Source organism: Pituophis catenifer, unplaced genomic scaffold (genome assembly GCF_029215685.1).
Source record: "Pituophis catenifer annectens isolate HBS135680 unplaced genomic scaffold, rPitCat1.0.hap2 SCAF_1, whole genome shotgun sequence".
NCBI lineage: Eukaryota > Metazoa > Chordata > Lepidosauria > Squamata > Colubridae > Pituophis > Pituophis catenifer.
Genome location: NW_027256881.1, coordinates 58,330,895 through 58,344,375, shown reverse-complemented (window position 1 = coordinate 58,344,375; position 13,481 = coordinate 58,330,895). Strand labels below are relative to the sequence as shown.

The following is a 13,481-nucleotide window of genomic DNA, read 5'->3' as shown; positions in this document are numbered from 1 at the left end:
CTTGAACCACTTAGTTAAAGTTATTTCAATATATCTACTCAAATGTTAGTTTGGTTTGTTCTAATATGTACTGAACTAACCATTGTATCTAATTCTAATCAATTAAAGTAAAACAATTTATTTCAATATTAAAATACTATGGAATCAAAACAGTAGGATCACACTAACCTGCAGACACGGGCAGGAAAATACAGTTTCTGCCAAGATCGACATAGATATTTTGAGTGATCAATTACACGAATCCAGTCTAGTTCATCCATGGATACCTCAATATAATATGAGTATGACCTTTAAAGATCAAATAAATTAAAAATATTGCCATTATCTATCTAAAAATTTCACACAATATTTTATACACTCTGAGGATCACTATGTTACATTCAATGTTAGAGGGGGGGAAATCTATATTTAGGCCAAATGAGCTAATCTTGCTTCCTTCTATCTCTTACAAATTTCTTACAAAGATCCAAATATATTCAACAATTCTGAGAATGCAGGGGATGAATAATTTGATTAACCCATCAATTTTATGAGGCAAGATAGTTAAGCATACAACAAATCCACCTCATTTTCAGGTAAATGCAAATATTTAATACACTTAAGATATAAAACAAAGTATTCTCTGTGTTTTTAGTTTTTAAAATTTAAACTTAACCAGAGAAGTTACACATTAAAAAAAATCAATAGGAACCTGAAAATATTTAGTAACTCATAGACATCATTAAACAGCTTGATCATGTGGCTGTGTTTTAAGCCGTTTTTCCATAATTTTTATTTGATGCTTATCTTCTACTACAGTAATGTTTACTCTTACTCACATTACCAAATACATTACTGTATTTTATCAACATCCTTATCCACTTAAAACATTTATTTACTATTTGTCTTCTATAAACAGTTCAGAAGGCACACAAAGCTACAAGTATAAAACCTTTCCCCCCCCATCCCTTTGGTACCCTTTTAAGGCAGTATTAACTTGTGGTGACTATCCTGACTAGTTCCTGCAAGTTTTTTCACAGTATTTTTCAGAAGTGGTTTACCACTGCCTCTTCCTAGGGCTGAGAGAGAAAAGCTCATCCAGCTGGCTTTGTGCCTAAAGCGGAACTAGAACTCCAGTGGTGGGTTGCTGCCAGTTTGGGTGAACCAGTAGTGGTGGTGGCAGGAGGCTCTGTTCACACATCATCAAAAATGATCTGCGCATGCACAGAAGCGCCGCACACGCCCACGCACTACTGATAGCGAACTGATAGCGATGGGTTTTGAAACCCACTACAGTAGAACTCACAGTCTCCCTGTTTTTAATGTGGTACCTAAACTACTACACCAAACTGGTGTTCATAAAATGAAATAGGGAATTATTAAAGTAGTAATAAAAATATTTAAAACAATATTTTTATAAAAGCAGCAGTGAAATTAGGCATTTAAAGAACTCTCAAATCCAATCTTTATTATGGTCAAAGACCAACATAATTAAAGCACTCTTAAAAGTAGAAAGTTTCAATCAACTACTAGAACCTGTGTAACAAAATATTAATATCATTTTTTAAAATAACTGAATATTCCCACTTATGTTATTTCATTTTAATGATTTTATGTACTTGAGATCACTCCCATTCAGATAAATTTTCTTCAATTGAATTTCTTAGTGTCAGTTGAAGTTCTCAGAGTCTAAAGACAATAAAATGGTGATGTTCTCAAGCTCAAATCATTTTTTTATGGCCGAGAATGAAAGACAAAAAGACTTAGAACCTACCTGCTATCTCGATCCCATAATAGTATTCGTATGTGATTGACTATTGATGGCTGACCCAATTTAATTTCAATACCAGAACGACAGTCATCATCGATAGGATGTCGGGAAAATCCATGGTCTAGATCATAGTTCTGTGTGTCTCCATCTAGTAAGGCAGATTTCAATTCCCCTTTAACCACTTGGGCTCCATATTTCATAGTAGCAATGTTCTCACCTGGTACTGGAAAGAACAGCAATGAAAAGTAGTTTTTTTTTTCTTTCTAGCACATTTCCAATTGATTGGTAAAATACACTACCTCTACCCTGTGACTTTTGTCAGAACAGTGAAAGAAGTTCCATAATCTAATCAAGAAAGCAATAAGATAGTCACGACAACAAAGCCCCACTGATTAAGACTTGGCTCTGCAAGTTGGTCTGGGGGACCCAGTGGGAGAATTCGACTGTGGAGGTGGCTGCTAGATTGACCGCAGACGCCACCTTCTCTCCCTTGCCGTGACACAGTGGTTAGAATGCAGTATTGCAGGCTAACTCACTGCTCACTCCAGGAGTTCAATTCTGAGCAGTTCAAAGTTGACTCATCCTTCCATCCTTCCAAGGTCGGTAAAATGAGGACTGAGACTATTGGGGGGAATATGCTGACTCTGTAAATTGCTTAGAGAGGGCTGTAAAGCACTGTGATACAGTGTATAAGTCAAAGTACTATTGCTTGCCCTCTGCTTCTCACTTGCTCATCTTTTTTACTAGTCATACTGATATATTATCTTTTACTTTTTCATTGTTTATTTTATTGTTCTATTATTTTATTTTCACTTTGTTTAAATTTCCTTTTTATTTCCTTGTTTTTTATTGTTGTAGAGTAACCCCATTATAAGATAGGTGCAAATACATTTGATAATAATTTTTGATCATGTTAAAAATCTCTAATATTTTGAATAATTATAAAATGCGTAAAATGCAAATTCCTGAGAAATCAATCAAATTTGATCGATAATTAGAAATTACCTTTTGAATAAAAACAGCCTCTTTATAAAAACACTATTCTAATAAAGGAACATGGAATATGAGAACAGAAAAAAAAAACATAAAAATTTACAGCCATTTAATTTAATGAAATTTAGAATTAAGAAATATTGAACATGAATTCACTGTTTGAATTTTTGCAAAAAAATGATCGCTATATCTCAAAATTCCATAAATAGAAGATCAGTCAAAGAACTAATATTTCCCTCGCCACCCATTTCCTTGTAACCTTAAGACAACTTCCTCAAGTTATACCATAAAAAGAAAACAAAACATTCCCCTAATTCCAGTGACACATACGCCATGCAGTAGCACTCCCAACCCACTTAAGAATAGCATTAATTACAAGAATAGTTTTTCATTGACTCAACCTTTAAATACCAAAATACAAGGAAAAAGCTTTTGTTATTTCACTGAGGATTAGATGAATTAGGATCAGGCAATATATTTAGGATTTACAATCAGTTATCAGAGGCTACATATTTCTGCTGGTTAACGGTTGTTTAGCAGCAATAACAACAACATTTTTAATTAAAATATTTTAATTAAAAAGAAATTAATTTAAAAGTAATTAAAAATGTATAAAATCTTCCTTTGCAAGTATCAAAATGCTTACTTAACATGCCCCTATAGTTGAGGTCCATGTCCCGACTTTCAGATCGAACTTTGATGGCATCCAAAATAGCATCAGGAGATAACAATCCCGAAGGTCTTACGACATTTAAAAGTTCTGTCAAGCTCATCAATGGCAAGCGCACTGCCTTCATGATTTCAGCATGACTTTCCTTAGGATTGTGTTTGCACCAGTTCATCAATGCTTGAAAAATGTCCTTCTCAGGAGCTGCAAATGAATCCCTCAGTACAATACTGAGAAGTGCTGGCTAAAAAGTAAAAAGAAATGGCAGTAATATAACATTGCTCAGTCAGCTCCAAGTAAAACTATACTATTTGAATTCTACAGTACAAGCTCTTCATTGTGAGCTAATAAATTCTGTTGGCAAACTTTTGCTTATAATACCAACATCCCATATATCCACATAAAAACATTACCCTTCCTACATAAAAGCAATATTAGCAGTTCCTTACTAACCATTCAGGTATCTGAAGCTAGATGAGATTATTCATTTCTATTATATAAATCATATAGTTCAATACAATCCTATTAATAAAATTAATAAATAAAATTAACTTGCAGCAAAACTGTTCCTCTGGTCCATTAATGAAACTTATTTTTGTTTTGTGAATATGCTTTTTATTATAATGTGGATTCTTTTTGGTTTTGTTTCTATTATTGTTTTTTGCTTTACTCTACCCAGAATCCTTCTGGATTGGAGCAGACTCTAATTACATATTGATACTTTTAATCAACTATTACAGAATTGCATGCAAGCACAGAAACATTAACTCCTGAACACAGAGCCTTTTCAAGAAGCATCTTCCTAGTTTCAACACATTTCAGAGAAGATTAAGAATTGAGGAATAATTGTGATTGAAAAATGGAACAATGATTATTCAGGTAGAACACATTCCAGGAATGATTGATTATTGAAAGGGCTTATGCAGGAAAAGGAAAGCAAAATCATTGTTGAATACCATCTGGTCCACTGAAAAATAAACATCTGGATAATAGTTTTAAATTCTATTTCAACCATTTCAACAATATTTCCAAATATATAAAAAAAGTAACTTTAAAAAAACCCTAAACAGTTGACATACCTTAGAAAGAGACAGAAAGCCTTCACTGGAGAGTACCTCTTGAGCATTTCTGTCCATAAATATGAAGCACATACATGTCAATTTAGGTAGTGAGTAGAGATTAGCAACATCATAGGTCATGCAAACATTTTGAATGTTAAGAATGGTGCAAAGGTATTCAGAGGTGGAATCCTCCAGTTCTGGAAACCCATATTTATGTGCTAAACTCAAAAAATCTAACAGGACTTCTTCTTTCTCATCTCTTAATGTGGCACGACCTGTATAAATATATTTCAATAACATTGTAAAGGCTTCTGCGGTGGTATCATGGAGAGGGATTTCTGCTTCAGGCTGAGATTCACGCATTCCACCATATAATAACGCTCTGTTCAAACACAGAGAAAGAAGAAAAGTGAGGAAAATTTGCATTTGATAAAATCATGCAAACTCTAAAACAAAAAGAGTGATATTTTTATCACTGTAAAATCATCACACTTAGTTCTTAAGACAAGTGTTTGGATTTGAACTATTGAAGCTTGTATCAAGCAGTTAAAAATTACTTGCAATTGATTCCTGGACACAGCTATATGTTGCTTTAACATACAGAGACTATATGCAGCCGGTTTTGCATTAAAAACAAGAGACAAGGCAATACTGAACACTATGCTAGTGAAAGGAACTTCTCAGTATTTGTCCTCTATGTTCCCTCCTTCCCCTGAAGGTGTGTGGCCTTTAAGGAATAGTTATTCAAAGGTTTGAAGGAGTTTCCCAAATAAAAATGGAGTAGTCTGGGAGGTTGAGGAAAAAATTAAATTCCTTGGAAATGAGTAAAATTACCCATCACAGACAATCAAATGGATTGCTCTAGATTTGGGGATTAATTTTGGGAGTCATTTTTACAAATTCTAAAATCTATTGTATTTTTTTTCAAAAATGTTACACACTAGACAACATAATAGATATTATAGAAAGTTATATATGCTGCAAGAAAAAATAAATTGATCCATAAAAAACTATATACTTAAAAAGAAAAATAAATACTCTAAAGAAGAAGAAAAAATAACAGAATTAGGAAAGGAAACATTAATACCAAACTGCCTTCCTCTTCAGTTTTTAATACCAGATCTCAACCAGAAACTAATTTTATGGGATTCTTGCATTTCAAAGAGTTGGGGACAAATAGGTAACATGGGAAATTTCATAATCTGCTTCACAGCATTAACTCCTGTTTTGTTAAAGCCATTTCTGCTGGAAAGAATTCTGAATTTCAATCCTCATTAAATGTAGCCTATTAGTTTGAGATACTGATGTAATGAAAGTCAAGTATAACAGAGCAATGTACTTTTATTTTTTTACATTAAAAAAAAGGCATTGTTGGACAGATAGTATCAGGTTATTTCTTAATGGCTTTTTATTTCATCTTGCTTACCCAGAAATTCAAAGTATATCTGATAGAATACTATACTTCACCTGAAATACTGACACCTTGCAGCCAAAATCACTCGGTGTGCAGGAAAACGTTTCTTTTCCACTATAAAGGTAACGTCACTGTATTCCTCCCCATTCATCAGAACACCAACATGATCAGATAGAATGTGAACGTGGTCTATTTCACCTACTGCTGTGTAAGGTCGGAGTGGATGACTGTTGCTCATGTTGCACAAGAAATGTTTATGTTACACCTAAAAAATACAGCATAAGAATATTGAAGAAAACCATTATAAATGTTAAATTGAGCGTAACATAAATGTAAAGGTACTGGACTAGGACCCAGAATTAAGTTCACGAACTTGCCAAGGAAGCTAACTGGGTGACCTTAGACCAGTCATTTTCTTACAACTCAACCTATTTCACAATGTTCTTATGGGAAAAGAAATTGAGAAAATATATGCATGTAGAAAGTACCACCTAGAAAAAAAGCAGAGTATTATTTAATTAATTAATTTAATTTTGAGGCTGCCCTATTTCTTAGCAACTCAGAGAGACTTACAATTAAGAAAGAAGCAATTTGTATAGAAAAAGCCAAAACTCATTAACTTAGTAGCAGTAAAAAAACTAAACTTAATTGCCCTATCCTAAGGCCTGGGAAAACAAATATTTCAATCATTTTTTCAATGTAATTTCATACATAACAGACATAAACAAAATGCAGCAATATTTTCATCAAATCATTGCTACAACTGTTATGTTGATATATAAAGAGGCCCTTCTAAAAATTAAAATAAACCAAATAATTATGTTATAGTGCTTGCTTAATTGTATACTCTCTACAAGTTAAAACTGATTCTGTAACCACAGCAGATCAGTTAGGTCCTATGTAGGAGTGCTCAAATCAAATAGTGAAAGCTGTAACATAACCTTTCATGCATAATTAGCTAGAATATGAATATTTATGAACTCTTCTCCCCAGAGTCTAATTAATTATCTGAAACGGAGATAAGAGTGATTTTTAATTATTAATATTAGATTTTCCTAAGAAATAAGTTTAATCAAGGCAAAATTAACTATTCACTTCCTGTAAAGCTCTAGTTGAATCCAATCTCAGAGGATAGAGCATTCACAGAAAGTGAAATCTCAACTATTTATATTCTAACAAACCTTTGAAAAGAATGTAGGTAGCCTTTGATTTACTATAACAATTGGGATAGGAATTCTGGTCATTAAGCAATGTGATCTTAAGTGATTCATCAAGTAATCAAACCCAATTTTACAAGCATTTTTACACTAGTCATCAAAAGCATGGCCATTAAATAAATCTGTCTTTCTCTACTGATTTTGCTTGTCGGAAGCCAGCTGGGAAAGCAGCAAATCATGTTCATGTGTCTGCAGGATATTGCAACTGCTGTAAATGTAAACCAGCTGCTAAGTGTCTAAATCCCAATCACATGACCATGGTCTGGTATGATGGTCATAACTTCTAGGACAGATCGTAAGTCACTTTTTTCAGCACTGTCATAACCTTGATCTGTTGTTAATGAATATCATAACTCAAGGACTATGTCCATTACAGGACATTTGCAAAACATACACTTTTGCCCTTTTTTTCCATTCATGTTATCCTACAGTATGTAGCTTGAAGTTACTTCCCCCCCCCCAAACTCCTATTTTGGGGAAAAAATAAGGCTTTGTGCGCATTTATAAACAATTTGTATTTTCAATAAGTGTTTCTTATCTACACAAGAATAAAACTATAGAATATCCATTCCATTATTTTAGGCATGTACAATTATATTGATATCTTATGGTTACATAATCAAATCATATTTTGTTGTACAAAGAGCAAATATTTATGCAACTCTTAAATCTTTACTTATATTTAATATAAGACCTTAACTTACATTACTTCAAACTAAAATACAAATGATAGATAATAAAGCTAAGAGTTTTAGCCACTTAAAAATAGCTCGTTCTTTAATCTTTGTCCATATTTATACAGAACAATATGTTCATAAGAAACATGAAGGTTAGTTAAGCCAAAGTAGAGTGAAATGTTGTTTTCTGAAAAGTAGTTCATTCTGTGTGACACAAAATGCAAAACAAACAAAAAGCCAGCAACAAAAAAGGTATTCGATCAAAACATGGTTTTTAAAATCCTTTCGATCTTCAAAAAAACATTGAAAACTTTTATAGCTGTTTCACAACTTTTTTATGAAGCTGTAATGCAGGTCATAGACAAATTCTGCCTATTTTCCATGGACAAGGAAGAGACAGCCAAGTGTTAAATAGGGGGTTATATAGGGAGTCAAGCTATTCTCCAAAGCACCTGAAGGCAGAAGCAGCAGCAATGGATGGAAACTAATCAAGGAGAAACCAACCTAGAAATAGGAAGAAATTTCTTCAGTTAGATCAGTGGAATGGCTTGCTATCAGAAGTTGTGGGTGCTCCATGACTGGAGGTTTTTAAGAAGACAATGGACAACCACTTATCTCAAATGGTAAAATATAGGTTTTCTCCTGCTTGAGCAGAGGGTTGGACTAGAAGACCTCTAAGGTCCCTTCCAACTCTGCTATTGTGTATTTTGTTAAATATATGAAACAACATTAAATGTCTCACACAGCAGAGCAGTCAACTAGATTACCAATTTTTCCTTCTGCAGCCCCTTCAATGTCCTCAAAACCTGCTCTGGATGTTGGACTACTCTTTGGAGCAGAAGGGAGAACAGAAGCTGCAAAGGGAAAGGAATGAGTAAAATAATTCTATTCTATTAATATATTTTCATGCTATCCGTGGCAATTCAATTTACTGTATTATGCTTCTTTTAAGAATTTTCAGAAACTAGATTAGAATAAATTATAAAATATTGAGATATGGGATTCCAATAGTAAATTGGTTCTATTTGTCTCTAGATGGCTTCTAGTTTGAATTTAAAGTACAGTATTTGATATTATGGATTTAAGATACAATGTCCTATTTAGTAAACTATCTATATCTTAAATAAAAGTACTTCTAGATTTCAGCATAGTCTACAGCATGATTGAGTTTTCAAACAACTTGCTCTACACATTAATTCTATCCTTCCTTTGGTTAAATCTATGTAGTTGCAGAAGACTTCCTTAAGAGCAAATCCCTGGTACTTCAGCTTGTTTCTATTTTGCTGGTTTTTAAAAAATTAATCTGAGTAATTTCAGTTTTCGCCTTTAGATCTGTATACAACTGAATCCATTCAGACTCATAGTAAATCAAATAATAAATAAATAAAAGCAAACTGCTTTTATTAATATCAATGTGAATCACTCTACTCCAAGACGAAGGCTTCTTCAATGAAAGTCATGGGCTGCCATTTTCGTACAGTGGAGATGGAAAAGATTTTTTTTGTTTTCCTAAAATCAACAATTAACTTTTCTCTATCTGAGCCAGTCAGAGATTTCCCAGGAAAATGGCCTGTCAACAGTGGACCACAACCTTTTTTTTTTTTTTTTAGGAGCTGAAACTCTGTATAAAACCTGGAAAGATACAAAGTGTTCAGTGCAAGCCGACAAGGATTTCCTGTGATGTCTTGCATACCTCATATGCAAGAGTCATAGCCATAGGACAGTGATGGCTAACCTTTTTGCCGTCGCATGCCAAAAGCGGGAGGAGCGGGGGTGTCATGCGCATGCGTGCCCACACACATAATTCAATGCACCCCACGCATGCGCGCGAGACCGCTGCATGCTTTTGGTACGCAATAGCCCGGTGGGCCTGATAGGCCAGTTTTTCGCCCTCCCCAGGCTCCAGAGGCTTTCTAGGAGCCTGGGGAGGGTGAAAACAGCCTTCCCCACCCTCCCAGAGGCCCTCCAGAGGCCAGAAACAGCCCATTTCCTGACTTCCAGTGGGCCCGGAAGGCCCGAAAATCAGCTGAGCTAGGGCAATGCTTGCGTGCCCACAGGTATGGCTCTGTGTGCCACCTGTGGCACGCGTGCCATAGGTTCGTCATCACGGCCATAGGAGATATAGCAAAGGAAACCAGGTAGTCTGTTCTCCCAGATGGTTGATGAATCTGACTTAGGTGCTTCTATTAAATGCCTGGTCTGTCTAATGTAAGAACATACAAATTCATGGTTTGTTGGTATGTGAACAGACAGGCCTGATGTTATTATTGAGATTTGGCTGAGTGAAAGTGAGAATGAAGTCTGCTCAGCTGGGTCTAAGTTCCTGCATCAAGCCTTGAGGCCAGTGACATCGGAGGGGGTAATGGCACTGATTTATTGGGACTGACTTATCAGTCAGTGCAGGGCTGCTCTTTCAGTGGGCAGGCTGTGAGTTCTTGGGCCATATGGAAAGCTAGAAAGCCTATTGCTATCTGATTGCCAAGCTGTCCTGGAAGATCCTTTCCTGGGTTCTACTAAAAAAGCAGATAAAAGCCACTGCCAAGAGGGCACTTTCCAACTTTGGCTGGTACACCATTGTGGACCTACCTGGGCAGGAGGACTTTGCTACAGTGATTTCTCTTAGATTACTGCAATGTGGTGTACATGGAGCTGACTTTGAAGATCTCACAGAGTCTGCAGTTAATTCAAATTTAGGCAATTGGCTGTAAATTTGATAAATAATAACTTATTAAAACCATAATTTTACAAATATTCATCTACCCAGTTCTCAAGGCATCCTTCTTAAATAAGACAAACAATTTTTAAGCAAACCAAAAACCACATGACACAGTAGTTCTGAACTGAAAGAGTGAACCATATGATTAATTATAGATCAGAGCCATGAATTCAAAATCTTCCTCAATCATGAAACTGAAACCAACTGTTTCTCTGAAATTTGCACATAGAGATCTACTTTAGGCTAAAATAGGATGGCTTCAGGAAAGCTGTCTTCTAGTTTAAGCTCTCCAGAAGGAACAGATACAGAGATAATAAATACATAGAGAAAATAAAATTATAAAAATATCTGCTTCATCTTGTAGTTAGTGCAAAACACATTTTACATTTGGGCCATAGGTTTAGCAAACAAATTTTCACAAACATACACAGATATCTGTCTATATATAATAATCAATTCTTGAAAGAGATGTAAAGAGGCCGCTCATTGTCTCAAGCATATTGTGAGGGGGGGAAAACAGATATACAGACAGAAAGGGCTGATCCAAGACATTTTTGCTACCTCAGATGGGTCAGCAAATCCAAGTTCTCCATCTCTTATTGGATTGCCATATCCTAATAATAATTTTCAGCCTAATCAATCATACAGGATTACGATGAGAATAAAAATAACTTTAATCCCAACCTTTATTTCTTACAAAAATGATATCTGCAAATGTCATATAGACATTTAATATAGAATATAATGTTTTAGGGTGGGGGAAGTGAGATCCAAAGGGGAAAAGATGCTCTGGATCATGTGAGACCATTACACCGTACCTGTTGGCAACTATCTTAAACAGTGTTTTTCAACCAGTAACCTTAAGATATGTTGATGTGAACTCCAGAATTCCCTAGGTAACATGTCTTCTTTATTTTTATTTTAATTATTTCATGTATGTTGTCTTTTACTACCTATAGCAGGGAACCACAAGAATTATTCTGAAAAGAGCACAAATTGATAAGCACAACATGGTCTTAAAAAAAGAAAATGTAATTTGTATGGTCTATATCTCCATGCCTTATTGAGTGTAACAGTAAACAGCAATGTATTTACATTTACATTTACATTCCAAAGCCAGAATCTCTGACCACAGACAATAGATGATAATTTGTATGGAGAAAAAACTGCTTTAGTAAATTTCCTACTCTCATGTGGGAAGTCAAGATACTACATGCAGCTCCCCTGTAATCTTTTCTCATAACGCTATGAGATAGATTAAGCTGACTGAAAAGCAGAAAGTAGAGGAATCTGTTCAAAAGGTTCTATCAAAAGAGCTTCCCTTTTAAATACCTCATACTTTTGATTTTTTGGTTGATTATGAGTTATCCTCATTTACCAAGAGCAAAGGACTGAAACATGTTTTGTAATGTCACAACGCAAATCCAGTGTCATCAAACATTGAGCAACAAATTTGAAAGGCCTGTGTTTGCATTATGACAGTGTGAGGTACCTGTTGTCACTTTTTCATCACTGCATTTTGTACCACATGCTTATGCCATGGAGCATCATAGTTGGGTGAGTATTTAAAGGCGGATCTGAATTCAATCATTACATCAATCTGCTATGGGTACAATTGGAGCAAACTTTAGCATATATTTTTTTTAAAAAAGAAAACAAGAGACAAAGATTAGAGTTTATATGTACCATGTACAATACAAACATCATCAAGAGTGGATTTCTATAGTGTACATACTCATTTAGAAACCCAACTGAATTAAATGAGATGGATGAGAGCTGCAGTCTAAGAATCTAAGACTGATCGGAAATTTTGGGGACAAGAGGAATGCAATTTCAACATCACTAAACCTTCACTAACTACTTGATTTAGAATAGTTTTCCTAAGGTTGTTTTGGGGCAGGAATTGTAATTATGTGCTGGTAAATTTAATTAAACATACGGCCCTGGCACACGAACGGCCTTATGTTGCAGCTTAGCTTTTATTTTATTTTTACCAAGAGTTGCACGCAAACCCAGTAAGTAATAACTAAAAAACCGGGAGTTTACATTCCAAAAGCATAGGCTTAAAAGGCCCAGGTACGTAAAGGGCGTCAATTGCACACAACGCCCACCCCTTTTCTACCAAGACCTCAATTTCCAGACGTTCGCTTTCATTATGGGATGAGCCAAGCCACTTTGCAACCCCCAGGAAAAACCGGACGCGAAACCTGCTGCACATCTCGAGGCGGAGCCCTCGAGGGGAGGAAAAAAAAGAAAAAAGAAAAAAAAGCTCGCGACGACTCCTTGGCGATACCCATCGGATGCCCTTTTGCCTGCCATGAAATAACCTCGCCGAGTGGCTAAGAAATGCTCAGGGCCGCGGGGGTTGCCCGGCAGGGAACGGCGAACCGATGTTAACGGCCATGGCTGCTTGCCGCCTGCGCGCCGGCCTTACGAGCGAGCGCGTGCAGGGGGGGGGGAACACCGAGGAAACTCCCCCCTCCCCCCCCCCAAGTCCTTTCGCCGCCAGACTTACCGGCTGGAGCGCTGGAGCAGGACACCCCCCTCCCCTTCCTCCTCCGCCGGCCGTGGCGTTCAGGCGTCGCCGCGAGCACTGACGTCACCCTGGCAACGCCGGCGCTCGGCGCGCCGACGTCATCGCGACGGTAACGAAAGCGAGAGTCTTTGCCATTACAAGATGCACATTTTGTAGAGGTGGGGATTGTTCCTTTTTTGGCGCCGGTCCTGTAATCTCCAGAGAAAGAAATGAGGAGGGGGCGGTCTTGGGGGAGGGAGAAAGCCACACCGTGTTCAACCTCTCTCCTCATGGAAATATTTGCTCTTTAAAATCAGTGGAGAAATAATTGCAAAGCTGAAATTCAAGCCAGGCGGACGGGCGCCTGCGTGGGCGGTCAAAACCTAAATCTTCCTGTTTCAACTGCCACGAAAATTAAGAAAAAGAAACAGATTCATTTCAATATTTCATTTTTTTTTAAAAAAAACTTAA

General features: G+C 36.2%; 1 protein-coding gene across 1 annotated transcript in view; it reads right to left on the bottom strand.

Annotated features, from left to right (window-relative positions):
- BTBD9 (BTB domain containing 9) overlaps positions 1–13,086 on the bottom strand; it is a 128,277-nt gene extending 115,191 nt beyond the window's left edge. Inside the window, exons 1-6 of the mRNA XM_070949895.1 lie at positions 13,011–13,086; positions 5,939–6,150; positions 4,490–4,853; positions 3,390–3,654; positions 1,754–1,973; positions 169–288 (exon numbers count right to left, since the gene is read on the bottom strand). Of these exons, the coding sequence (XP_070805996.1) occupies positions 169–288; positions 1,754–1,973; positions 3,390–3,654; positions 4,490–4,853; positions 5,939–6,123 (1,154 nt within the window). The 5' untranslated portion in view covers positions 6,124–6,150; positions 13,011–13,086. The remainder of the gene's footprint in view (positions 1–168; positions 289–1,753; positions 1,974–3,389; positions 3,655–4,489; positions 4,854–5,938; positions 6,151–13,010) is intronic.
- Between the last annotated feature and the right edge of the window lie 395 nt (positions 13,087–13,481).